Source organism: Epinephelus moara, chromosome 7, assembly GCF_006386435.1.
Source record: "Epinephelus moara isolate mb chromosome 7, YSFRI_EMoa_1.0, whole genome shotgun sequence".
In the NCBI taxonomy this organism is placed as follows: Eukaryota; Metazoa; Chordata; class Actinopteri; order Perciformes; family Serranidae; genus Epinephelus; species Epinephelus moara.
This window is the reverse complement of record NC_065512.1, coordinates 36443551-36470574: the sequence shown is the minus strand read 5'-3', so window position 1 is coordinate 36470574 and position 27024 is coordinate 36443551. Positions and strand designations below refer to the sequence as shown.

The following is a 27024-nucleotide window of genomic DNA, read 5'->3' as shown; positions in this document are numbered from 1 at the left end:
AATCACTGTCCAAAGAGCTGATCCCAGACGTGCTGGGATGCAGACATCCTGCCAGCCCCATCAGTCATGATGACTGTCAGTTCCCACTACTGATCAGAGAGAATTAACACTTTATATGGCTGATGGGATTTGCCTTTTTAAAAATGAGTGTTATTTTAGGAAGCTTTGTGATACATTTTTCAGATATTGTGCCATTTTGAGGCACCACTCACACACTTTTCTTTTTGTCTTGATCAACTCTGTGCTGATTTTAGACGGAGGCTCGGTTGCCCACTAGTGCTCATTTCAATTTGCGCCTCACTGTCTTGTTGCACCAAGAAAAATTGACACGTAACTACTGCAACTAATTATTACTATATACTGTTTTATAGAAATTCTGATAAAACTGTGATTTTTTTTTTTTTTTAAAGCCCATCACAATGTCCTAGAGCCCAATTAAATGTGTGTGACAGTCCATTCAATTTACTATAATATAAGACCAAGGAATTATTTCATTTTAGAACCTGGGACCATTCTTCCATTTCAGCTTAAAAAAAGAGTTATAATGACATTGTCAAAATTATTTTGTTGCCTTTCAGGGTAGCAGCCCATGACTCTTTAACTTTTACTGAGGAGTGCTGTGCAGTATAAATGACTATGTATGTGCATGTGCTTAGTCAAGATGGCTGACAGCCTCAGACCACTGTTTGAGACCAACAAACAACAAAACTGGTTGTTTTTTAGTGAGACATTGGTGGCATTTCCAGCGGGGATTGTGCCACCAAAACTGAGTGTTTTAAGCCAAAAAATGATCTGTTCCTAACCAAAACCAGTTTTTTTTTGTGCCAACCTTTGCACTTTGACCTAACATGATGATGTTGTCAGATCAGATTGGTGGAATTACTTAAATTTACACATTTTAATTGTCTTTTTTTATGTATTTTCTGACAGGCACCTTATCACTTGCTGTTAAAATGCAAAACAAATGTTCGGATAGCCCATTAGTTAAAAAAATAGCTGACTTCTTAAAGGGACAGTGTGTAGCATTTTCAGTAATTTATTGGCAAAAATCGATGTCTGCATTCATAAATATGTCACCATTGGTGTATTATTACCTCCTCCAATATTCTGACTTATTCTCATAAAAGGAGAATTTCGGATATGTTTGTACATTGGGCGGGTAAGTCGTTTGGAGGGTTCCATAACGTTTCGCCATCTTGAAAATACATCCCCCAGCAAGGGACATACAGCACACTACCAGGGAATAGCCCTGCCTTTGGCGTTTTCGTTGAGAGCCAGGCCAGCGCTGCGTGACTGAAAAGCCGAAGGAGAGGAGCAAGAGGCGCTTTGCTACTACCCCAGCACTACTGCAGCATAACAAAGTCCCACTCTTTGAGCATAATGTAGGATCATGCATATGCAGCATCACGGGAGACGGAATCCTCGGTGCCAAGAAAGCACAAATGGGAATCAAAAAGGCAAGGTGACCGGCGAATTCAAAAAACGAGGGTCAACATCAGGGTAGCCTTTCCCAGGTGGAGAGAGCTGCTGAAGGAGAAAGGTAATGCAATCACAGTGTTGCGAGGAGAGGGATGAGGTGTGTGAGGTTGAGCCGCTTGTCAGTTGTCAAAAGACAATACGTGATTGGTTTGTTTCAATTTACACCCGCCCCAACAGTCCCACGTTGTAAAAACAGCCAGCATGGTGAGGAGGGGGTTTGTCAACTTGCGTCCCGTGTGTCTGTGTAGGAGCCTGAATGAATACTCCATGAAGTATCGGATGACATGGTTTCATCAATGTTATCATAGCTTTTTGGTACACAGCAGCTACCCTTGTTGCAATACGCATTTGAAACAGTGAGGCGCTAGAGTGCGCTATCCATTTGAATGCAATATATGATCAACGTTAGATGGGAGAAATTCCTACACACTGTGGCTTTAAAGACTGTATTGTTATACCCCTTGTCAATAGGTGGTGCTGCTGCACCATCAGCACCTTGTGGACACTTAGCTGTAACTTCTACATAAAGATGACCGGACGCCCATGTTCTTCGTTCAACATTTTACTGAACAAACTGCAGCATAACAGGGAAACATGCTCGACATTCATTGTTTCCTATAACGTGTCTGATGTGCCTGCTAACAACTTCTTCTCTTCTGTTTACTTCCCTTTTTTCCTACTTGTAACTCTAGTGTAGAACACTACTGCCACCTTGTGGTCTGTATGAGTCACTGTTCATAATCTTTAACTCAAAACACCAAATTAAATTAATGACTTCTTTGTAATATTTTAACCCCTTTTTTAACTGTACGTTTTTAACTATATGAATTACTGCATTAATGAACTATAAATATCACATGCATTACTGTATCAATGAAATAAAGATACAACACACCTACCTGCACTCATGAGCACCACTAGATGTTTGTGATGACATTGGTTGTTGTCTGTTTTTCAGGGAGGTTTGGGAGCTGGACCCCCCTGAGGTGGTGAACTCAGTCCTGCAGTACGCTGCCTGGGGAGTGCAAGGCCAACAACTGGTGAGAACACAAACAAAAACAATTCACAGCCTCACCCTGCCTTTCAGCACCGCCTTCCGCTGCCTGCATTAGATTTAATGCATTTCAGAGTTAGTTTAGATTAAACTCACATACTTTGTTTTCTATACATTTACTTATTTGTGTCTCAAACATGCTGAAGCTTACAGTATTTAAGACAAAAGCATGTGTATTTTCATTTATACATAAGAGTTATTGTCACCACATTTTCATTGACATTTGACTGCAGTTACTAACCAAGTAATGACAACACATCAAATCAGCAGTAAGCACACGTAAGGTTGCTTTCTTTTCATTATGTAATTAAATTAGCTAGCAAAGAAAATCATGAGTTTATAATTTAGCCTACAACTCCAGCATATTTCCTGCTGAGTCCAACAGTCTTCATCAGACGTCAGAATTTTTACAGAAAAATGAAACGCAGTATTTTGAAGGCTCCATGATTGTGGAGTATATAGCGTATATAAGACTTTATCTTCAGCTCCAGGCCTGGCTGAGATGTGAGCGTTTCTGCTTTTACCACTTGTGTATTTGAACAGCAAGGACACACAGAGAAATGTGCTTTTAGTTTTCTAATTCAGAATTCCCCACTCTGCTCATAATGTACTCAGGTTCAATTTACGAGGGAACCTAATTAGATGCAAATTTTCTCCCCATCATACCTTTTTTTATTTATCTACAGCGGACAGATGGGAAGGCTTTTCGTTGACAGCTAAAAGGCTAAAGCATAGTACAGCTGCTTTGTCCATATTTGCAAATGTCAGCGTGTAATATTTGAGCATAAATCAAACACAACTCCATTAGGAAGTCATTATGATGATAAGGAGGTGAGAGCTAGACAGATGTGAAGGCTTTCTAGCTCTCGAGTGGCATGCAGCATCATTAGACAGAAGTGCATCTTCGGAAACAATGACATAATGTTTGTGTTTTGTGAAAGTCTGTAAGTGAGCCTCATAGAAATTCTTTGGGAATTTGTGTGTTCTCATTTGGATAATTATGAATTAGGGGCATCCGTTCATCAAGTCTTCAGCAATGCATTGTACACACATAGCAACAAGTCGCGCGTTTTCTAATTAGATGCTATTTGAATGTCTTTTGTGAATGCATATCAGGGGTTTTCATAGTCTGACACTGAGGGTCCCAGATAAGATAGAGACAAATGCACCCCCCAGTAATGTTGCCATGGATTTAGTGAATAGTGCTGTAGGCTACAACCTGAGCCCCATTTCTATAGCCCATATTTGTTCAGACTGGCAATTTTTTTCACATTAAAAGTATGTCAAATTAGGTAATAGCGGTTCCTGTTTGCAATACCTCATGGATGTACAGACAGACCACTGTCACTGCATTACTTTGAAAACTTAAAAACATAATGATTTTCAAGCCTTTTCTGTGACTTCTAAGTAAATATATGGATGTTTAATTGTGATGGGGGTAATGGTGTCAGAGATATTGAAGAGTGTAAATCACACTGAAATGAAAAATATGTGTTTTATGTTTGTATTCTCAAACTTGACTGATTTATGACTCTGAGCAGGAGCACCATTTTTCACACAAAGTGCAGGAATCAGAAGCTAAGAATTTTAAAAACATTTATTGGTCTAATGTAAATTATAAAGCTCTAATGTAAATTAAAATTTCAGTCATGAGTAACTACTCTTATCTTTTTAATGCACCTATATTTACAGTAACATGTAGTTAGAGGTACCCTGCGTTCATGTGGTCCCAGAATAGTCAGAAAAATTAGTTCCCCACCAGGAAATACACATGGAAGGCCCCTCATGTAGGAACAACAAATCAGAAAGTTTGCAAAACTGTTGTTACACAAGTTGATGTATTCTGCAAAACATGGCTGACAAAAGTAGCCCAAATGTCCGGTTGATGTTGCAGAAGTTTTTATTAATTTACATATTGCATATTACTTTTTTGACATGTAATTTGTAATATGGTGTTAGGTTTTAACCGTCCATGTAACTGTCCATGTCAAGCATCCTAGATTAGTTAGAAAAGTTATGCATAAGCATTAATACTGATAAAAAAGGTAAAGCAATATTTAAAGCAATATTTTAGAAGTGGTTTTAGGAGATGTACTAGTGCAGCATCAAGTTTAGGACAAAATTAATTTGTAATATAAAGCTATACTTGTATAGCAACATCAATCTTCACTGGGTAGTTTGATGCTCTGAGCAATAAAATACAACACACCTTCTTTGTCCATGTTGCCTCCACATTATGATTTAAAAGCTCATGAACACACTAACGCTGGAAGAATGACTTCCCCAACTCTGGAAATGGGAATATCCAAGGAGCATGTGAATGCAGCAGTATTATACAGATGTTCTACAGTATCAATATTTTGGAATTGGCAACTCCTATTTACACTTTTAACAATATAACTTCATTAGAGGTATCCAGGATATGACTGTAAAGGACAGTCTTAATTTACACATCCAACAGATGGGCAACATTAGCTTTCACTTGGCATCATGTTTCTGTCCATTCAACAAATGTAGATCCAGTATTCATTTTTAGTTCTTTTTTGGTCTCCACCAACTCCTGAAGAAAATAGCTGGCTCCACAATGCTCCACTGTGTTCACCAGGTAGTCACTGACTTTGGCTATGTGCTGTTTGGTGCTGGGCAGGTAGTGTGTCAGTCAGTGTGTCACAGCTCTTTCACTGAAAAAAGCTGCCTGCTGCTCCTGGAAACAAGGTTGATGAGTGTGTTGACACTGTATGGAAACAGAATCAGATGGTAAAGCCAATGAGTTCAATGATGCTAAGACACTAACTCCCTACTAAGCTGTAGGGAGCTGCAGTGCCCATGATAAGGGTTCATCTATGAGTGACCCCTTTCACATTGTACAAAATCATTTGATCCATTTTCATCTAAAAAAAATATAAATGTATGTAGCTTTAAACAATACTATAATGGGCTTTAAAAGTACATAAGTTGATTGCTGTGATAATTTCATACTGACAGTGAAGTGATCCATTCTTAGAGTTACTCCAGTGTGAGAGATGAGACACAAAATCCACAGTCCTCATTCTGTGAAAATATGCCAGATCAGTTGGAGCTAATATGCAGCCCAGTCTCCAGGAGCAAATGTTGGCATTTTATGTTTCTGCAAACCATTACTGCAACACTTTACATTTGTACATTTCATGTATCACATCATCATTTCTGAAGTGATGTTGTACGTGAGCTGACTTTGACATCGGGAGGTGGCAAAGGATGGTGAATGGTGTGACACCTAGATGAGACAGTTGCCAAGCTGCAGATCACTGCAGACAAACAAACAACAAAACCAGTGTTGATTTAGTGAGTCACTGCTGTGTTTCCAGTGGCTTTTTAGGCTCCAAATGTGGGTGTTTTGTAGCTGCTAGGGTTAATTGTCGGTTAACCACCAAAATAATTAACTGTTACACCCATCGGTCTGTAGGTTCATTTTGCCACTCTTCAGTTTACTGCACTGTGCACCACCACGGTCTGGTGAGCCATTTGGCCATCACTGCTTGTAATGCAGTCCTGACCCAACAGCGTTGCTGTGGAAACATTGCACCCACACTCCAGTCTCCCCCTAGCTATCCCTGGTGAGTAAGCAGCTCATTTTTGAGTCATAACATCATTATCACTGTTGGCTCTGTTAGCACTGTTAGCGGTGTCAGCACAGCTAGCGTTGCCAACATTGTGAACAATGCTAAAAGGCTTTTACTGTTCAAAATGAAGTTGCTTACTCACGGGGGTGACCTAGGGAGAAACCAGAGGGTGGGCAAAATGCTTCTGCAACAACGGGTTCTGCCACCAGAACGCCATTAACAGCTGTAATCGCTGAATGAGCAGCGTTGCTAGCTAGCTGATGTTAGTTCCCACCCGAAACCAGGTGTTGCAAACTGCAGAGCAACCAAGAAACCAGTGGAGACTAGAAGCTGGGCAGTAGGCATGTTTCCACATGTTAAAGCAGCTTGCCAGCTGTCTTGTCAGCAAAGCCAACAAAAAATAAAATAATAGGTGAAACATTTAAGTCACAAAATATTAAATTTCACCACCTCTAATTAGATAGTGCTTCGAAATGCAGCACTAATGCTCACAAAGTCAAAGGAGCGCTGTCCTAAAAGGAAGGGCCTCTTGTATTTCACGTCTTTTTTTTTTTTTTTTCCTTAAAATTTAACCGGTTAACCAGTAAAAGCTGAAAATCTCACTTTGCCAGCTTTATCCTTGCAGGTAAAGGTCAGGGCTTTGAGATCATGCTACATTTGGAGTGATGAGAGGGCTTCTAATATTTGAACACTATGTATTTAGCGGGAAAGGAACCTCTTTCCATTTACATTTTTTTTCTGAAGTTATCTGGTTTGTTTTGACTTAAAGCAATGTCATCTAGAGGGAATGAAATAAATCTCAATAGCTGTCTCTGTGGTGGAAACATGAAAAAAAAAAGTATCTGAATTTCCCATTTCCCAGGCCCAGATCTCTAAAACACTTCTATAATTCAATCAAACCCACAGCAATAAAACCTCAAATGGCTGATTATACTCACCCCACAGTTGTAGTAATGAGCCCTCCCATTTTAGAACAGAACTTTGTTCCTGCAGTCTGCTGATAGATAATCATTTCTCTGAACCTTTTAGCACATGCAAACACTGCCTTCTGGACTGATATCTGGATGCCTTGCAGCCAGACAGCAGAAGACACTGCTTACTGTGAGGTGTGTCAGTGCGTGGAGAGAGCCTTTGCTCATGAATTTTAATGCCATGCCCTCTATACACTGTGCGATTTTAGCAATCTTCGACCAAAGATATCACCACGTTTCTCCCACGATGGCCATCTTTCATTTGGGACAGCCCAAAATCGCACAGTGTATACCGGCCATAAGATCACATAAGGCCACAGACTTCTACTTTTTTGGGAAGGGAAATGAAAGATTATGTTTCTTAGACAGACTTTGGTCTGTGTATGTTGACAGATGTTTGTTTGACAAGTTGGATTTGTATTTTGTGACATTTGTCAGCTAAGTTCAGCAATATTATTATTACTATTATTATTATTATATTTCATATTTATTTATTTATTTATTTAAATTTCATCTCTTTTTTTATAGGCTTAATAATACAGATAATAAACAAATAACAGTATAAGCTGATAACTTTGTGGTCCTTTAATTTACTTACAGAGTAAATAAAGTCCTTCTGTTGAGACAGACAGCCCCTGGAAGCATGCACATGTTCTTAAATCCAGTAAAATAAATGAGAGCCCTGTTGGTCAAAAGAATAAAGCATTCTCTTTCTATATGAAATAACAAACAGTTAAGTTTAACACATTTGTTGGAGCTATACACAGTGTATCCTCATACAACAGTTAGTACAATATCCTACAAAAATACAACAACATTTTGTATGATATACTACAAATTAGCGCCCCATGACTGACGTTACGTCCTTTTATGCCAGTTATGCAATAGAGAGAGACCTTACCTAACAGGTACCTGCCTAAATAGGTTTGGGCAGGTAAAGTGACTGTGGTTAGGATTAGCAGAAGAAACAAAGTGAGGATGTACCTTAAAATGACTCATAGTTCACACAGTTCTGAACACTGGTCTCTTGGGAAAAGTCCTATGTTCTGTGACCCATCCACCACCCTAACCTACCACCTCACTGGACTGCTTGGGCCCACTTCCTTCTTTACTCCCATCAGTGCATGGACCACATGATTACAGCTTTTCAAAATACATAGGCTATGCAATTATTACTGGCTCATCATTAAATGGGATATGTACAGATTTTGCTGTATTACTTAATAGGAAAACGTACAAAGAGTGCACAAGAACAGCCTGCATGGGGTTAAGTTAGGCACAAAAATCACTTGGTTACGGTTAGGAAAATATCATGTTTTGGCTTAAAATACCCATTTTTGGTTCCACTCTTCCCCTATCCAGGAAATGCAATGATGTCTCATTAAAAAATCAACCACTTTTTGTGGCACTGTCCCTGGTGAAAACACATCAACAGGGTCGCTAAAAACCATCCACATTCTCTGCATATAAAGTTATTGGAAATACAGTAATGACTGTTGGTCTCAAACAGTGGTCTGTAGCTCAGCAGGCATCTTGCCTAGATGTCACATCATCTACCAACCCCTCCACCTACTAAGGACAAAGTCAGCTCATATACTATGCCAGTTTTTAAACATTGATATGATACATATGAAACATGCAAATGTAATGTATTAATGGTTTGAAGAGACAAAATTTTCTCCCGGTGACTGGGATGAGGAGTAACAGGTTTACTTTCACAAATACATGTTACAGTACATTAGAGTTAATCACTTGATGCCTTAACAACACTGCCTTGCATCTGTAATCCTAAAATAATAGTTTGGATGCTTGAGCAGATACTGTGTAAATTAGATAGAACAATTGTTAATCCAGTGGATGTGTGCTGAAGTTGTGAAGCCTGAAATCTGGCACATACTTGAAAATGTTGCAGCCATGCACTATTCTTCCTGTCTTGCAACATACCTCTATTCCTTACCATACAATGCAACATTTAAGTGGTGACTGTGTGCTTACTCTCTACAGATCTACATATTTGAGAATAACATCTACTACCAATCAGATGTCAAGAGTAACTCCCTTAGGCTAACATCCTCAGGGAAAGAAGGGATCATCTTCAATGGGATCGCTGACTGGCTCTATGAAGGTACATATCAGCTTGTTTTTTTCAGTCTAAGGGTAAAACTAGTCAAAGTGTGCAGATAAGATTTTTTCCTGGTAGCTGTTTGTCATTGAGATTCTCTGGCACGGTTTCTCCAAACAGGAACTGTGTCACATAATGACATGTTGAAAAGCTGCATTGCCACAGTGGCTTTTAAACATTGCGACGGTACAGATGATACTATCTTACTTAATTTTCACAGCGTTGGCAGACTGTCTCATTAAACTGTAAATGCCTGTGTTGAGAAACATTACCTAATAAAAGGCAGTCATTAAATATTCATAATGTTTGTTCTAGTGCAGATATCTCTGCCGTTTTATGTGCCTTAGGTAAACACAGACTGCATGCACTTAGCTATGTTGGCCAATCTCTCAGGAGAAAAGATGATTATGTAAATCTTGTTAAAAAAAAAAAAAAAAAAAGGCAAGAGACCGCAATAACTGCTCTGNAAAAAAAAAAAAAAAAAAAAAAAAGGCAAGAGACCGCAATAACTGCTCTGTTGTTTTGTCCTTTTCCCCTCTTTATTCTTAATGATATATGTGAAGTGTAATAATGTAGCAATTAGTGATGGTTAACCCCAAAATTAGAACTTTATTTAATACCTCTTTTGTCGTATTAGATGTTTTTATTCCCTTCAGTGTGTTTGGTTCTGTCTGTTTAAATAATGTGTTTGTGTATGACGTGATTGTTTAGGACTACATGAGACTACACTTTCTATTAAATTTCAGAATAAATTTAAACATTTATTGTCACTTAAAATCAGTGTGAAATAAATCATAACCAATATTATTACCAAAGGGACACAGATCAGTATCATCAGCTGAATATGGCTTTGTCTGTTTCTGCAAGCCATGGATACATTACATTTGCACGTTATTGTGTAGCGGATATGTTAAACCTTTATGTTTCAATGATGCTGTGGTTAACAGGAGATTGGTTTTAAGCAAAACAACAACAACAACAACAACAACAACAACAAAAAAACAACATTTGGTTATGGTAAGGAAAGGATCATGTTTTGGCTTAAAACATCAGGTTTTGCGGGCACAATCTTTGCTGGAAAAGCAGTGATGTCTCTGTAATAAACAGTCTCTTTTCATGGCACTTTCTTTGCTGGAAAAACTAACCCAGTGTCACTCTGAAGTAGGGATGGGGGAAAATCTATTCTTAGATGCATCGCGATGCCCGATGGAATGATCCAGCATCGATTCACAAATGTCAATAACCGATTATGAAAATGTTTGTTCATGATATGATGTTGGTGGAACAAAAGAGGCGGAACTCAACAGCGTCAATGTAGCACCCGGACAGTCTCTAGTGCGGACGAGCTAAACTTCACTTTATCTTTGCAAAAGACAGCAGTTGCAAGCTTGTTTTAATTTAACATCTAAATAATTTCATTTGTGAGGCGAACATGAAGTATATTGTAAATACTTACTTAAGCCAGCACCCAGTGACTAACATTATTGAGAGGAACAGCGAGCAGCAACCAACACACGCTTCAGCATTAACCAAATTATAACACCTTCATGGAGAACAAAATAACTCTTTGCTCAGTCTATTTTACCTTAAAAAAAACCTCCGTGCCTGGCCTGCCCTGTGTCGTGGCTTTCAACCGAACTAACCAAGAGAGAGGCTGCTTGCAGCTCCTCTGCTGGCATAACGTAAATAACAACACAGTGGCTGCGGCGGAGCACTCCACCTCCCCCTCATGTTATTCTTATACATACAGAAGACTATAAGGTGCAGGTTTCAGATGAATTCATGCATTCATCCATGCAGTTAACTTTTTAAAATAAAAAGGATACGGGCGAAATATTATTGAATAGTATGTGAACTGCATACCGTTTCAGGGGAATATTACAATAGGCTGTGCAAACACTGGACCCTATGCAGGCATGTGTATATCCCATATGTATACCCCACAATGGACAAGCGTGCGCATCTGCAGATGGATACAATCCAACTAGCACCCCCTGGTTCAAAGGTGAGGTAGCTTGAAGGCGAAAGGGACCTGGACAAGAGCCACACTGCATGCAAGCAAAATAAACTGTTTATTTAATTATAGATCATCAGAAATACAGTAAGCTATATTTTAAAAGGAAGAGAGAAATAAATTGTGTTGAAACCAAACATTTTGATGCATTGTGATGAATCAATAATCGTTTCATTATCAAATCATTACTCTCTGAATTGTAATCGAATCCAATCATGAGTCGCCTGGAGATTCCCACCCCTACGCTGTAGTAGTCAGAAACCACCGCTTGGTCAGTGACTGCTGATGTTAGACACCGATGTAAAAAGCCATGCTTTCACGTTAGCATGATACGCAGCTGGCCACCATTATTGTTTAACGGCGCCCAGCGGCATTAGAGGAAAACGCAGCGGGAAAAGAGCAAAAGTTAAGGGGGCAGAAGTTAGAGTAGGCAGGCGGAATGGTGGTGGATGAGTCCAACAACCACTGACTTTCACCTGGGAGGCCGGTCGTCACTTCCCGTAAGATTGTAAAGCCAAACCCTGTTCTTTTTTCCCAAACCCAACCATGTGCTGTTATTGCCTAAACCCAACCACGTGGTACAACCATGTTATGTAAATACACATAGTTAAAGGAGCTGTGTGCTACATTCAGAGCATTAATATAGCATCAAAAAACCAGGCCTATTTGCATTCACTCCATTTGAGTGATGGAGTCCTAAGCAGAGAATTTAGTCACACTACCTGTGTGTGTGTGTGTGTGTGTGTGTGTGTGTGTGTGTGTGTGTGTGGTAATCTGAGCTTCTCTGTCCAGTGTTGTGGTAGACAGTGGCATGTTAGTGCATATGAGTTCCTGTGTGTGTATCCCACTGGTCAGCTAACCACTGCTCTGCACTGTGCTCATACAGCAATGAATAACAATGTTAGCTAAGTCAGCACTGTTGCTGTTTTAGCACCCTTAATTGAGTTAAACTCCAGTATTTTTTAACCTAGACCCTATTTTCCCATGTTTTTGTGTCTAAGTGATTCATGGTAACAACAATTTTTGACATTAGTGCAGTATGAAGTTAATGTGTTGCAGCCAGCAGCTGTGAAACAGGCTACAATGTAACCACTTGTGGCAGGTACACCCCTTCAATCGAAGTCCATTAGAATTGCTTGATTTTGCCACTGACAGGCTCAGATTGTTATTATGAGTGTCTTAAAAACCTTACAGAAAGGACCCTGCAGAGAAATTAAACATTTTTCAAAGCCTATCACTTGTTCCATTATGTTTTGTGTCCAGGTCTCGCTAACTTTCTGACATCTTACAGGAAGTGACTGGTTGCAGAATAAAAATGGTGAAAAGCGAGTGGCAGTTGGAGAGAGTGCTGGAAAGAGTTTGTTTGAGTGAAGAGTGTGTTGCTTACTATTATCTAATAGAAATTTCAGTCATGGCTGAATATTTAGCTGATTTCAATCATGTATAAAGGTCTGTGAGATTTCAGAACAAGACTTCTCCTTTTAATGAAGGTGAATTGACAGGGCACACCTGTGGCAAGTGGTTACATTGTAGTCCATTTGGCCACTGCAAGCTGCAACATTACGGCTCAATACTGGACTGATTTCAAAAACCGTTGTTCCCACAAGTTACTCAGACACAAAAACATGGTAAAATAGAGTCCAGGATGAGAAATACTGAAGTTCCCCTTTAGCACCAGTAGCTGCTACAGTAGCTGCCAGTTCAGCCACCTTCATGTTGAGAACCATGTGCAGACTAACCTGTCTGAGACTCTGAATCAGATGCTCTGAACGTCACATACAGCTCTTTCAAGCTAGTTTTAAGTGCCTTGGGGCAGATGATATGTTGTATTACATTGTGTTAGAAGATAGTAAAAATTGTGCTGTTTGATACTTAAAGTGCTAGATTCATTTTGATAAAAGAACAAATCTCATCCTGTGTCTTGTTCCAAACAGAGGAGATCCTTCAGACCCATGTGGCACACTGGTGGTCACCTGATGGAGAGAGGTTGGCTTTCCTGGTCCTTAATGACAGTCTGGTGCCAAACATGGCTTTACCTCGCTTTACAGGCATGGCATACCCCAAAGGAAAGCAATACCCATACCCCAAGGTAAACATTTAGATCCATAATATCACTGCAGTTTACACACTGGATACACATAATTTTTGTGACATATGCTTGTTTGCTTTATTTATATTAAGTGAGATAAGAAGATCGATATCACTCTATGTGGTACGTGCTTTGCCTTGCACCAGCCTTCACTCACATTAGTTTACCCCACTGAAGGTCTGCCTTGGCACCCTAAGACAGATCTTTGCACTCAACATCCAATTAGGAGTTAGCAACTAAACACTATAAAGCACCAGTGCACCTGCTGTTAATCTCCTTGTTTCACTCAGCCTCCTAAGAGCACAGATCTACACTTGCGACCCTTCAAGTGTTTCAGAGTAATGTCTTCACACACCAGCAAGCTTTTTGCCATCTGCTCTTGGCCACAATCAGTTTGGGATGGCCACGACTAGCATTAACTGCCTATCCATGGCACCCGTCTTCTTGATCAAAGTGCCCCCTTGGCTGAATGCCCAAAGCATCCAGGCATCCCCAGCCCCCTTCATCTCCCCTCCCACCCAGACACAAATTCAAGAAAGGCGCAGGGGCAGTACTGTCCAAGTTTTAGTCTCAGCCAGGGAATCTGCTTCCCCTGCCTCCAGTCTTTAAGTTAAGCTAGGCTAACCCAAGAGGCAACCCCCGATGCTGAAAAATGAAGCCAATGCGGAAGTGCCAAAAACTGCAGTTCCTTTAATGGCCACTTGAGGCTGGCTCCAAAAAAGAGTCAGTCCTCATAGACCCCAATGTTAAGATGCCCAACTTTATAACAGAAATAAACATGTTTACAGGATGGTACAAAAAAAAACTTTTTGGCCTCTATGACTAATTTTAACTTTCATGACAACTGAACATTTTATCAAGGCCCAAAGTTATGCATATTTAAGGGTGGGGCACCTCGAGTGAAAGGCTGTCTGTGAGACATTGCTGGAGTCAGATCCACCCCTCGCTCCTCCACGGCTACAGCCTCTCATCCAAATACAGTCACTTCTGGCACCAAAAAAAAATGAAGGACTCAAGTCTTCAAAATTGGAGTCCCCAAACCAGTGGGTGCCATGATGGTAGCTATGTCCATTAGGTATACAGTCTAGGGGACACTGACTGAAAGATAAGTATTGCTTTACTCATCTCACTTTCAGAAATAAAGCATTTAACATATTTTCAAAAATGTTTGGTTTAACATAAGACTTTGTTTTGTCCATGGGACCATGTAAAAAGTGTTAATCTCATACAAAGAAATATATTGTACCAGATTTAACTGTTGTTTACATCTGCAGTCCATGGCCAGGTAGACACAAACACAAAATTCTTCTGATGAAAGTCTTTACTTATTACTTAATGTACTATACAGGCCTGTTAAGATTGTTTTTTTTTTGTTTGTTTTTATTTTCAGACTATTTTGTGTACACAGTTGTTTTTCAACAAAACACGTTTGTAGAATAATCCAAAGACAAATACACCTGAACAAAGCCAGTTCTTTACTAAATGGATTCTCAAAACCATAGGCTACTGAATGAACAATTTTGATTGATTTTGAGTGATTTTATATTCTGTTTATTGTCCTTATTCCCTCCATACTGCATTGTAATAATATGATAACACTGTTTCACATTTTCAACATAGATTGATTGAAGGCAGCAAGCTAAAAGAAACACAGTCAAAAAACAGTCTCTCAGAGTGTCAATCTGTCACTATCCACTAGGGTTTAGTCATACAGGGAGACTGTACATTGTAAAAGAGAAAGGGACCAATTGTCCCCACTGACAGCAGCCTCACTTGAACAGAATGCAACACACCACAGTGATCATACACAGATCATACACAAAGCAGTTGGCTAGCTACAATAGCTTTGCCCATCTTTGATTGAAAGCAGCACCTGTTGTTTTCTCTGTAGATCTTCCTATAGGACTCTGTTTGTGCATCAGCAGAAGTCAGGAAACACAGGAAATCAAAGTAGAATGGGTTGTTGCAGGTGGAGTGAAAAGGAGAATTATACAGAATGCCAAATTAACTTCAAGAATTCATTTAACATCCAAAACACTGATCCCAACAGTGTTATAGCATCTGAGGGAAGTTTTCCCATGGTTTTTTAAACAGAGCAAATGAGAACAATGACAGAATGCAAATGTCCACTGTTTATAATTGTATTTTACAATTGCAGTGAAGCGTTTCTCCAATGCATCGTGTTTAATCAGCAGTCTGCTGTTTAGTTTGAGACAAAACTTCTGCATAATAACACATGCATAACTGTCTCACTGTATGTGCAGTTTTAAAATGTTTAAAGAGGCTTTTAAATGGATGCTCTCAATGAATTATTCACTCCAAATCACTTCATCATTATGCAACACTTCATAAGTCACACTTGCCATTTTGGATGATGTGAGGCTTTTGTCTAAAGCCTGGACTGTTGGTTTCTGCACACAGGCTGGCCAACCCAACCCGGCGGTGAAGCTCTATGTAGTCAATCTTTACGGGCCGACGCACACGCTGGAGCTCATGCCTCCCGAGACGCTCAAGCTACGGTGAGAAGAGCTGCATTTTGTTTGTCAAACTTTTGCATCAGCTGCTGTGCGACTGAAAGGGGTACTTTTGACATTTTAAACTTCAGATGATAATTTTTGCTCACTAGACACTCGGCACACTTAATTGGGGAATCGTGTGCACTGCAGCTTGCTGTGCCCCTGCATTGCAGTTACAGTAGCTCTAACTTTTACTTTCAGTGTGGATAGCTTAAAACTGAAGGACAAACTATGACCAATATATCCAGGCCTTGGTCTGCTGAGACACCCCCCCCCCCCCCCCCCAGTATGTTTAAAAAATATTTCACAAGGCAGCTGCATTTGAGAAAACCTCATGATAACCTTTGGATTATTTTCAGATTGCATCACTGTATGAACTCAGTCTCATGACTGTTAATGAACGTGTTGTGAATGTGTGCTGGGCTGAGTCTTGGACGACTCTGCCTCATAAAACAGAGATCTCTTGTACCACCATAAGAAAAAGAAACTGTGTAAAAGACACCTGACAAAAGAAAAACAACAGCTCACTGAAGTCATTTTGCAGAGTTGGAAGGACCAGGCAACTGGGAAAGTAACCTGCGTCCTTGTTTCGATTACAAACTCACTTTCATTTCAGTGATGTTATTTCCTGTTATTTCCTATTGCCCAAAACCCAGTAAACCAAGGGTATTTTTGGAAGGTTACACATGTCGTTACGTTAACTTTTCTACTCTTCAGTTTACTGCACTGTGTACAACCCATGTCTGGTGAGAGTTAACATTAGCTAGCGGCACTACTCATTCGGTTATTACAGGCTGTAATGTTGTCCCGACCTAACAATGTTGCAGTGGAAACCAACCTGGTCTCATTCTGAGGTCGTTTAATACCTGCAATTCCACGTCAGACACTGACGAAAAAAAGCCGTCCTTTCACATCGTCATGATACGCGGCAGGGCACCGTCAGTGTGTAATGGCGCCCAACGGCATCTGGGGAAACACAGACAGACAACAACATAGGTTCAGGGGGCAAAAAGTCCAAGTAGGGGGGTCAGAAGGGGTGGTGGATGGGCCCAACAACCACCGACTTTCACCTAGGAGGCTGGTGTTTTCTCTCATGTGACTGTATAGCCAAACCCTTTGTTTGTTTGTTTTCAAACCCAACCATAGCTTTTGTTGCCTAAACCCAACCCTGTGCGTGTGTTGGCTAAATGTAACCATGTACATTTGTTGCCGAAGGAAGAAAATGCCAATTTAAGGTGTTGTACCAATGTAGTGCGTTTATTTTGAAAGAGGCTGTATGGAAACTGTACATTTCCTGTGAAAACAGAAGTGTATTTTGAAAACAGACAATGCATTTAACAGGCAGAAGTTGACATGGTGTCCCAGAACGTCAGCAAACAACATACCCAGGGTACCTTGCACGTCAAATCTTGACGTGCAAAGGCCATGAGCAAACCTCTATATTTGACAAGGTCGGGGTGAGAATGTGTTGATTCCAGCTGACATTCTTGTCTTTTAAGAGGCTAAAGCTGGCAGAATTTGAAGCAAGGGAGATGATACTGGTATCATATGAAACTAGAAGACATAAGGAATCCAGTGGTACCAAACATGCTATGGCTTCTCTCTAGTGTCTCAGGAAGGGGGGTAAATAGGGCTCCAGAGTTAGGCTAAATTTTGTTGAGGGAAAAACAGCATTTCACAGGGGTCCCTTGACCTCTCACCTCAAGATATCTGAACGAAAATGAGCTCAATGGGTACCCACAAGTCTTCTCTCTACGTACATGCCCACTTTATGCTAACCCCATGCAGTTTTGGGCAAAACCATGCAGGTTATCTTCGTCTATTGTATTTAGATATTTCTATACACTAGGATCCCTGAATAGTCTTGGTATTGAATTGAAAATTGGGTATACCCTGAAAGATGTGACTTGTGGATTCAATGAGCCTAATTTCATTCATATACGATGATGTTAGTCCCCATAGTAGCCATTTTATTGTATTAAGACCATTTTTTCTAAACTTGACCTTACTGTATGAAATGAGCAATCATAGGCGTTTCTAGCCCATTTTTGGGGGTGCTGAAGCACCCCTAAATTGAATCCCAGCACCCCTAAAATTTGAGAGATTTTTTTTTTTTTACTGTATGTACTTTTTTAACAAGCTAGAAAAGTGTCAAAACCATACAGTACTTGGTTGAAACGTAATATTTTAACAACAAAAATACATTTATTTTTGGTATTTTTGGTACTCACTATAGGGGGCTGGTTTACTCCAGAAACATACATACTGTTTATGTGTACTGTATGTTGAGGAGCTGCTGTATCAAAATGAGTTGTCTTCCCCCAGAAATTAGGGTTACGATATGTTTCTTTTATGATTCCAATCCATTCCTGTTTTGCTGTGGCTCAGCATTTAAATAACCTTTATCAGATTTGATGGTTTAGTCACAGACTTTCCCAAAAAGCGTTGTGCTTTTCTTTCACAAATGTGGGAATGAAATTGCGTTAAAATGTACAAAACAGTGAAATTTATCGTGCCTGGTCAGGCAGCTCTCTGGGTGCTCAGCACCCCTAAACCTCTGATCCTAGAATCGCCCCTGTGAGCAATAGTGATCTCTAGGATAATCACAGCCTCATGTTACAACCATAGGTATATTGACAATAAGTGGGTTTCTTAGCAGTTTTCAGAACAGGTGCTTGCTATCCAATCGCCAAAAATGCAATCTTCAAGTGCCAAAAGTTTTTAATTCTAGCTCACAGCATGGATTTGTCTATGATGCTCCTTAAGGTCATGGTTTCTTCATGTGGTATTTTGAAAGGGTTTTGACATTTTTTTGCAATTCTCGAGTGGTAAAAAAAAAAAAAGCTTCAATTAGCATTAAATCTGTGTAACAAATGGCATCAACTCAAAAAATGCTGCAACAATTATAAGACATAAATGAGCATGAGAATGGACATCATATACTTCCATCATAATGTTCTAGGTCCTTATGCACTCTAAACTTTAAAAGTTTGAATAGGCGCCTAACCAAAACACAATGTTTATTACAGATGTATGACTAGAGAAACATGACACACACAGGGTTGAACTGCATCTCAAATTAATCTTCAGGTTTCCAGATTTCAGATAATGTATACCACTTTTATGGGGCATATAGTGTTAATGTGCTATAGCCCCGTCAAGATCTCCTGTCCCTCCAAAAACAAACAAAAAAAGGACATAAATGGGTCTATATGGGTCTCAGAGGGTTAAAGTCTGGTATGCCTGCACCTAATGAATGGAACAGTTTGCCTGCTGATCTTAGACCTGCTCCGACACTGTGTCCTTTTAAAACCACAACAAAGATCTTCCCTTTTACTTTGGCATTTTCTTAACGAACACACAGTATTTGTACATGTTTGTATATCTCTATTTATTTGCACAGCTTTGCTGTTTTATTTTGTTTTTATGTAAAGCACTCTGATTTGTTTTTGTATGATATGGTGCTAAACAAATACATTTAAACTGAATGGAATTAATGTTTTTCACAGGGAACATTACGTGACCATGGTAAAGTGGATCAGCAAGACCAAGACATCTGTCAGGTGGTTGAACCGGGCCCAAAATATCTCCATCCTGACTGTGTGTGACACCACCACTGGAGCCTGCGTCACGGTGTGTGTCTGTCTGTGTGTGTGTGTGTGTGTGTGTGTGTGTGTGTGTGAGAGTGTGTGTGTGTGTGTGTGTGTGTGTGTGTATAAAAGAGATAGAAAGAGAAGTGTGTCCTTGGGTAGAGAAGGAGACTAAACATTTTTAAAAGCATACCACCTTCCTTTGTGTTTATGTTAGGATCACTTAATTTGAAAATCTATTGTCAACACAATAAATGTGCAGAAAACATTTCATTACCTGTACACTGCCACATAATGCTCAACATTTACTTTATGGAAGGCTAAGCAATACTTGTTAGACTTCAGTGAAGAGCTCTTTGCGAGCTTTATATGTGATAAAGCTAGTAACAGCTCTTGACTCATCTGATTTGATTTCCAAGGTAAACCTCTTGTCTTGCGTTTGTTCCCGGCCCTTGTTTAACTTCAACTTTCTCATGAGCTCTTGTCGTTTTAAATCGTTTTCGTCTTTATATAGTCTAAGTACTTGCCATGTGCTTTGTTGTTGTGAGTTCAAGAGGTGAGTAAGAAAAGTGGCGTCTGTTATTCATGTTATACAGAAAGTACAGGTGGCTTTAATGTTTTTTTTGTGAGACACTCATCAATATTTTCAGCAGTTACACAGACCAGCATTATCTTTAGCACTTAAACACACTGTAAAAGATCATTCTTTTGCTCTTTGAGTTCTTGGCTTTGTAAAGGCTAAAAGAACACAGCACCTTTCAAACTCCTCATACACCGAGTATCAGTCTTAGTAGAGCACCACGCACACCAATACAATATGTTGAGAAACCATGAAACTTTTCTCTGCCACTGTGATCACTTTTTCTGTTTATAATGTAAAAAGAAATGCCCAGTGTTTAATGAATTATTTGATGGTTATTAAAATATTCAGAGGTAGCATATTAATGATGCATTGACCTTACAAATCATGCCATATTTCTCTTATATAACAGTACATTAGCTGCTGTGACCATAACAAAGTCTTGACATTGCCTACTGATATTAGTGGTTCTGACCCTGGTACTACTTGGAATTGTATCAAAACCAATTTTGCCATATTGCCTACCCCCGCACTGCAGCCTATGAAAATAAATATAATAATAATGATCAGTGAAGTTGAGTCTTGAGAACACAATGCCAGGGGGAGTGAACACCTCATTACAGAGATAGTAGAAAAAGCTTTACAGAGTTATTCTGACTAACCACCACCAGCATGCTCCTGATTTGTTACCAACTAGTCGTTCACCAACTAACTCTGTGAATAGACCCTTTGTAAGCAAAACTTTCACACCACCTATTCAACGCATTCTCAGGCCCAATGCCTTAAATAGGTTAGTGGCCCTACACTTTAAACTATGATACTCTAGTAACCCCTCTAGCATCAGTTTCCGTGTCAAAATCTGCTTGTGTGTCCTTTTCAAAATAAACTTCCATGGAAATGTAGGGTTTTTTTAACCAAAACTCCTGTAGGTTTAGGCAACAAAAATACTTGGTCAGGCTTAGAAGAACGATCATGGTTAGAATGCAGTGTTTGTTAGTAACTTCATGCGTAACTAAGTTAACGAGTATGTCACATGATATACGTATCATATGTCATGTGACACGTATGTCTCCAGATGGTAACTATATAACGTAGTTAAAAAACGTTAATGTTGACTTTCGGTTTCACACAGGACATGGACACTTATCTCCTGACCTTTGACCCATTCACCCCCTACTCAGACGTTCTCGCTCTTTATACTGTGTCATTACCACAGATGGGTTTGCATTGGGGCTTGCACAAAATTAGATTCTCACTATACAATAATCATGGCCAAAAGAGTTCATAATAATATTATCATTGCAATATCTACAGAATTTTTTATTTTTTATTTTTTTTAAATTATGCTATCAGTCAAATGAATCTTTAACTTTGTTTTTTGTACATTTTGTCTCTTCTTTTTTTGGCAAAAGAATTCTTGGTGGAGAGAAATTTAGGAACCATAACTGTACAAATTGTACAAAAACAGCAATTAAACTTAATGGCTAGTGTAAAGGCAACCAGATAGTGTTGGAGACAACGCGAGAATGAAAAAAACAAAACAAAACAAAACAAAAACAAAAACAGAAATGGTTCAGAGGTCCAGTGTGAGGGATTTAGTGGCATCTAGAACCCTGTTATTTTGTTATAAACCCAACCACGTGCTTTTGTTGGCTAAACCTAACCACATGTATGTGTTGACTAAACGTAACCACCTGTTTCGGTTGTTGAAGGACACAAATGTCAGTGTGCAGTGTTGAACCAACATAGCAAATTTATTTGAGAGACACTGTATGCAAACTGTACATTTCCTGTGAAAACAGAAGTGTATTCTGAAAACAGACAATGCATATGACAGGCAGAAGTTGACACGGCACCCCAGAACGTCAATATCCAACGCACCCAGGGTACCTTGCATGTCGTACGTCAACATGGAAAGTCCATGACCAAACATTAATATGCGAAGAGACTGAAGTGAAAATTGTGATGACCTGGGAATGAACGGGCTGGCCTATTTTGTGAAGACGTGAATGAACTCTTCTGTGCCACTCTGCTGAAAAATCTTGACTGTTGTATCTATTACACTAATCGTTTACTGAAAAAAAAAAAAAAACTTTGCTGAAATTGCAGCACATCCCCTGGAGTAAACTCCTTCCATATTCTCTCCATATTTGGATGACAGAGAGTAGTGTTAACCCTGCAGTTGAACTGTGGGTCTCACAGCCTGCTCTCCAGCTCTGTGGTTCCTGATTTGGTGTGATTTGCACGAACAAACATGCAGCCCAGCCAAGAGGCAGCTTAGCTCAGGCCTGGACACAGCGTCCAGCCTCCTCTGCCAAAACTCTGGCTCCTGCTCATGCATATTGGTTTGAAACGATGGCTCAGACTGGGAATGGTGTCCCCAGTGGGGTGTTTAAATAAACAACAAAATAGGGGGTCCATTATGTGGCAGATGATTCTGTCTGGAAAATGTGCCACTGAAGTGTTACTCCAAAACAAGTTTTACAATTTATGAAAAATAACATTTTACAGAACTTCTGCTGACATAAAAGAAGATTCAAGTTGGGAGAAAGAATGTGGTTACATCCCTTCTACTATACTGCTTCACTATTTAAAAAACTGTGTGTACCAAGTAGAAGTATAACGCAGTAGCCAAACAGAAAGGCTGTACAGTGAGGATTTGGATGATCTGGGTGCATTAACACCACACTGACATTTTGCTTTGACATCTTTTTCAGAGACATGAAGAAAGCTCTGAGCTCTGGCTTTCCAAGCAGGTAAAGTGCTCTCCATTCCATCTGTCACAGTCTATATGTAAAATTTTGAAAGCATGTGTTCAAGTGCTGTAATTTCACTTGATGTTAATCATCTCTAGCTTAGCATCTCTTAAATTATGCCATATAAAGAGCAACTTTACCAATTTTCCACCTCATCTCTGCATCTTTCTACATGCACACACACACACACACACACACACACACACACACACTCTTCTCAATACTTGTAGAGGGAAGCTTTATTCATCCCTAAAATCCTACACCTGGTGATGCAAACACAGGATGAGCGGCAGCAAGAGGGACTCATGTCGGCCTCTTGAATCATTCTCTTCAGCAGATGAAACTGTGAACATTGACTTTATAATCACCAGTAGAATTTATGAGCAAATAATAGAGCCTTTGGAGATACTGAAGTGCATTGGGTTTATATGAGTTAAAATTAAAAATCAAAGAAACAGCCACTTCAGTCAGTGTTTCTATTCAGTTTATAGAGTTCAGCCAAGAAATTTGCAAAATTGCAGCACATATTGAGCTTTTTGAAATGTTTTCACTGTAAGAAAAATATTTGAATAACCTTTTCTTGTCAACATGGACCTTAGGAAAGCATGACAGCATTGTAGAATTGACTTATTTAACCATCAACCTCTTTGCTTGTGTAGTATTGTCAGCAGTGCCGTAGACATCCAATAACCTGGCATCTAATAAAAGCCAGCAAGGCCAACCGATGTCATTGTACTATTAGTACCATTTAGTTATGGCTATTTTATTTATTTCCCTCCAAAGGAAAGAGGGTAGTCTGCTCTCAGCTTTAGCATTTTTTATTTCATTAAATGGGGAAATGGGTATGGATGCAGAGGAGAGAAAGTGTCTTGCAGGATTTGGTTATAAAGCCCTGCAGCCATACATGTTTGGCTGTAGTGGTGGGTAATTTAACAACTTGACAATCTTGGCAGGCAGAGCTGCTTGTCTTTGTTAAGGTGGTAATCTGCTCAATGCTCATTTACTGTCTGTGAGGTTGTGTCAGTGCAGAGAGAAGGCCTTTGCTTGCAGATATTTGTGTAAGATTGTCTAAAATGCCAAAGGCTCATTCTGGGTAAACTCCCTCCATCTGAGACAGGATGTGTTTGTGTTACTGAGTGAGATATTTATTTACTGACTGTGGGTTTCACAAATTGAAACTTGATGAACTTGATGTAAATTGCTGCATTAGCATGACAGTTCACAGCAGGAATAAGTGCGAATTTGGCTGTAAAGTTTGCCTTAAAGTAGTTATTCGAGGTTATCTAAAAACTATGTACTGGTTTTCTGTTGGCAGTATTTAGATACATTACTTGAGTAAAAATTGCAATAAGGAAAAAAAATAGTCAAGGTAAACACGTAATCCAATATGTTATTTTCATGGTCGAGGAAAGTGCAATCAATATTTGTGAATGTGAGCTACTCTATTAAAGTCAGAGAAGTAAGTAAAGTCAGTAAACCTGTGATGTCATCAAGTATAAAGTCTGGAGCTGCTCCATAGACAATGAATGGGAACCTGATTTTGACAGAATAATTCTTTTCTTTTTTATACATCAATGAGCTTTACTCGATTGTACTATTCTAAGTACTGAAACAGAAAATGTTCCCATAAACTCAGAACGTCCCCCTGGCTCCTCTCAGCGTCATCTTGCACATCTCTACCAATTTACTGTCTTTGGAGCAGCTCTAGACTATGTACCCTATGACATACTCTAGTTTTTGGTGTTCATGTTTACCAATATATTTGGACTGCCATAGACCATAGCAATAACATACTATATGTAAGGGATAATGCCCGAGCAGGTGGCCATTATCAGTTTTTAAAGGCCAACGTGAAGGCATGAACTGTCCAACTGATAATGGACACCCTGAAGGGCATTCTCTGCTCCAGTAAATAGGACAAACCTTACGAAGGATACAACTTAGCAACAGGAGACATTCTACTTGCACGTCATAACTCAGATTGGCTCCTGTCAGTGTTATATAGGGACTACAAGGGACTCACAAGACACAGTTTTAAAAAAGAATGATCAAAATTGATGCGCCAGACCTCAGGATTTCTCACTTAAGTCCCTAGTATAAGTGAAGCTACAAAGAAATGGAGTCCTACATTTCCCATGGTGCAACTGATAGTACCTTTTGTTAAAGCCTTGCTGCCTGGTACTAGTCAGTCAAACACCATGTGTACAGTTTGTAACACAGTCTTTTTGTTATTAATTCCCCAAACCCAATACCGGGAAACCCTGATGACATCACTATGACATCATGAGAGGACTTTAGAAAGCCCTACCAGACCCACAGACAACATTATTCAGTTGTTTTACAGGTTGAGTTGAACTACAGTGACTAAAATTATGTTGTGTGAATTCAGTGTAGTGATGCACTTCTAAATGCACTTTGTTACCTTTAAGCACTGACTTAATCAGAGTTTCAGGAAGTGTTTACACTTCATTCTCTGCTGATCATGCTAACATATAAAAGAAAAAAGTAAGTAAGAATTCTAAATGACATTGTAGATATCTGAAATTGAAAGGTCAATACACAGGAAAATGACGTTGTGGATATCTGAAATAATAATAATAATAATAATAATACATTTTATTTATAAGCCGCCTTTCATGGCACTCAAGGTCGCTGTTAAAGAAATGTTGTTTTAGACCAGGAAGAACTGAATTACAGAGATCCTGTCGAGCGATTAAATGTTAAAACAGTCAGTTATACTTTTTTTTATGGATAAAAAACATCTTTGGGCTAGTATAATCAAAGTTGTAGATATCTTGATTACCACGTATACTAGTAAGAATGATACTGTGTATGTCTTGAATTGCCATACTGATGAGTGAGATTTAAGTTTTGACCAGGAGAAATGCTATTATGGATATCTAAAATTTAATTAGGAGTGAGATTAATTGATTAAATGTTAAAGGGGCTTGCCATATGTGTTGATTGATCGAATTAGGTGATAGATGCTGTGGCGTTTATGCATCTGTTCTTTCTGCAGAACCAAGAACCGGTGTTCTCCAAAGACGGCAGCAGATTTTTCCTGACCGTCCCAGTCAAGCAAGGAGGACGTGGAGAGTTTCATCACATTGCCATGTTCACCACACAGGTGAAGGTTCAGTTTATAGTCAGGCAAAAATGATACAGCATGTAGGCACAGTTTTCACAGCCAAATGATCTGGTTAATTCCTTTATTCTGACAGGATGGATGTTGTGTGCTGCCACAGCTTTAATAGAGCTGTTTTATTTAATGTGCAGCCGAGTGTGTGCTCTCAAATAGTTTCACCAAAAATTGAGGAAATTGCTCACAGCAGTTCTCATTGGTCATGCTGTTGTTGAGCCGTTAATTGAGGTGTTGCCATAATCAAGAAACTTCTTGCGAGTGATTTATGATACCTTTCTCCCCAGCAGCACAGGCCCAATAAGAAGAGCCTGTTCTCAACAACACGTATACTAAAGCATCCCAATCTGAACCCAAAGAAATACACAAGCTGCATGTTGGATTTCAGTCATGTTAGTAGGGAGAAACGGGGATATTTAAAGTCCTGCTGCCATGGATAGTTTCTCTGCTGTTGTTTTATTACAGAGGTTCATCACATTTTATTCCAAGTATGGGAACACTTTCCCCATATTAAAATTCATGCAGTATTAGTTTTGGAGGAATAAATCAGTGGGTGAACCTGTGTGGCTTATGATGAATTTTTCAGACCTGATAAAATTTTCTACAATCTATGAGGGAAATACTAATGTACCAACAAGTCTTCAAATTTTCATAGTAAAACTGTGTTTGTGAATGTCCAAAAATCACCCATATGAGTGTTTTCTGATCTGCTACCACAAGGCTTGAGGTTTGGGTAAAGGTTATGGTTTTGTTTTGGTAACTGCATGGCCCCTACTCTGTAAGGTTAAAGGTAAGATCATGGTCAAGGTAAAAAAAAAAAGGTGAGCAAGACGTGGTGTGAAGCAGCACATGACAAATAAAGGTTACAAAAAACATCGGCCAGAACTAATATTTTAAATAAATAAAATGATTAAATCAGTTATTCTTAGTTATTCTTGAAGAATAATGAAACATCTCTTGAGGACAGTTTTGCATGCCCAACCATTCCCCCAGCCTCCTCCCTAAAGGTGTGCTCAGACTGAACGCAAAGCATACTTTGCCCGGAGTGTTTGTCCAGTCTATGTCAATTTGCCACAAACAGCCAATGTGCTGTCTGGCACCATAGTAACAAT

At 39.4% G+C, this 27024-nt stretch overlaps 1 protein-coding gene across 5 annotated transcripts in view; it reads left to right on the top strand.

Annotated features, from left to right (window-relative positions):
- Positions 1–27024, top strand: part of LOC126393530 (inactive dipeptidyl peptidase 10-like) — a 318572-nt gene that overhangs the window by 265643 nt on the left and 25905 nt on the right. For all 5 annotated transcript variants that reach the window (XM_050049721.1, XM_050049724.1, XM_050049722.1 and 2 more), the window contains 7 exons: positions 2438–2519; positions 9111–9231; positions 13177–13331; positions 15753–15850; positions 19357–19480; positions 22735–22773; positions 25793–25900. In XM_050049721.1, coding sequence (XP_049905678.1) covers positions 2438–2519; positions 9111–9231; positions 13177–13331; positions 15753–15850; positions 19357–19480; positions 22735–22773; positions 25793–25900 — 727 coding nt within the window. The remainder of the gene's footprint in view (positions 1–2437; positions 2520–9110; positions 9232–13176; positions 13332–15752; positions 15851–19356; positions 19481–22734; positions 22774–25792; positions 25901–27024) is intronic.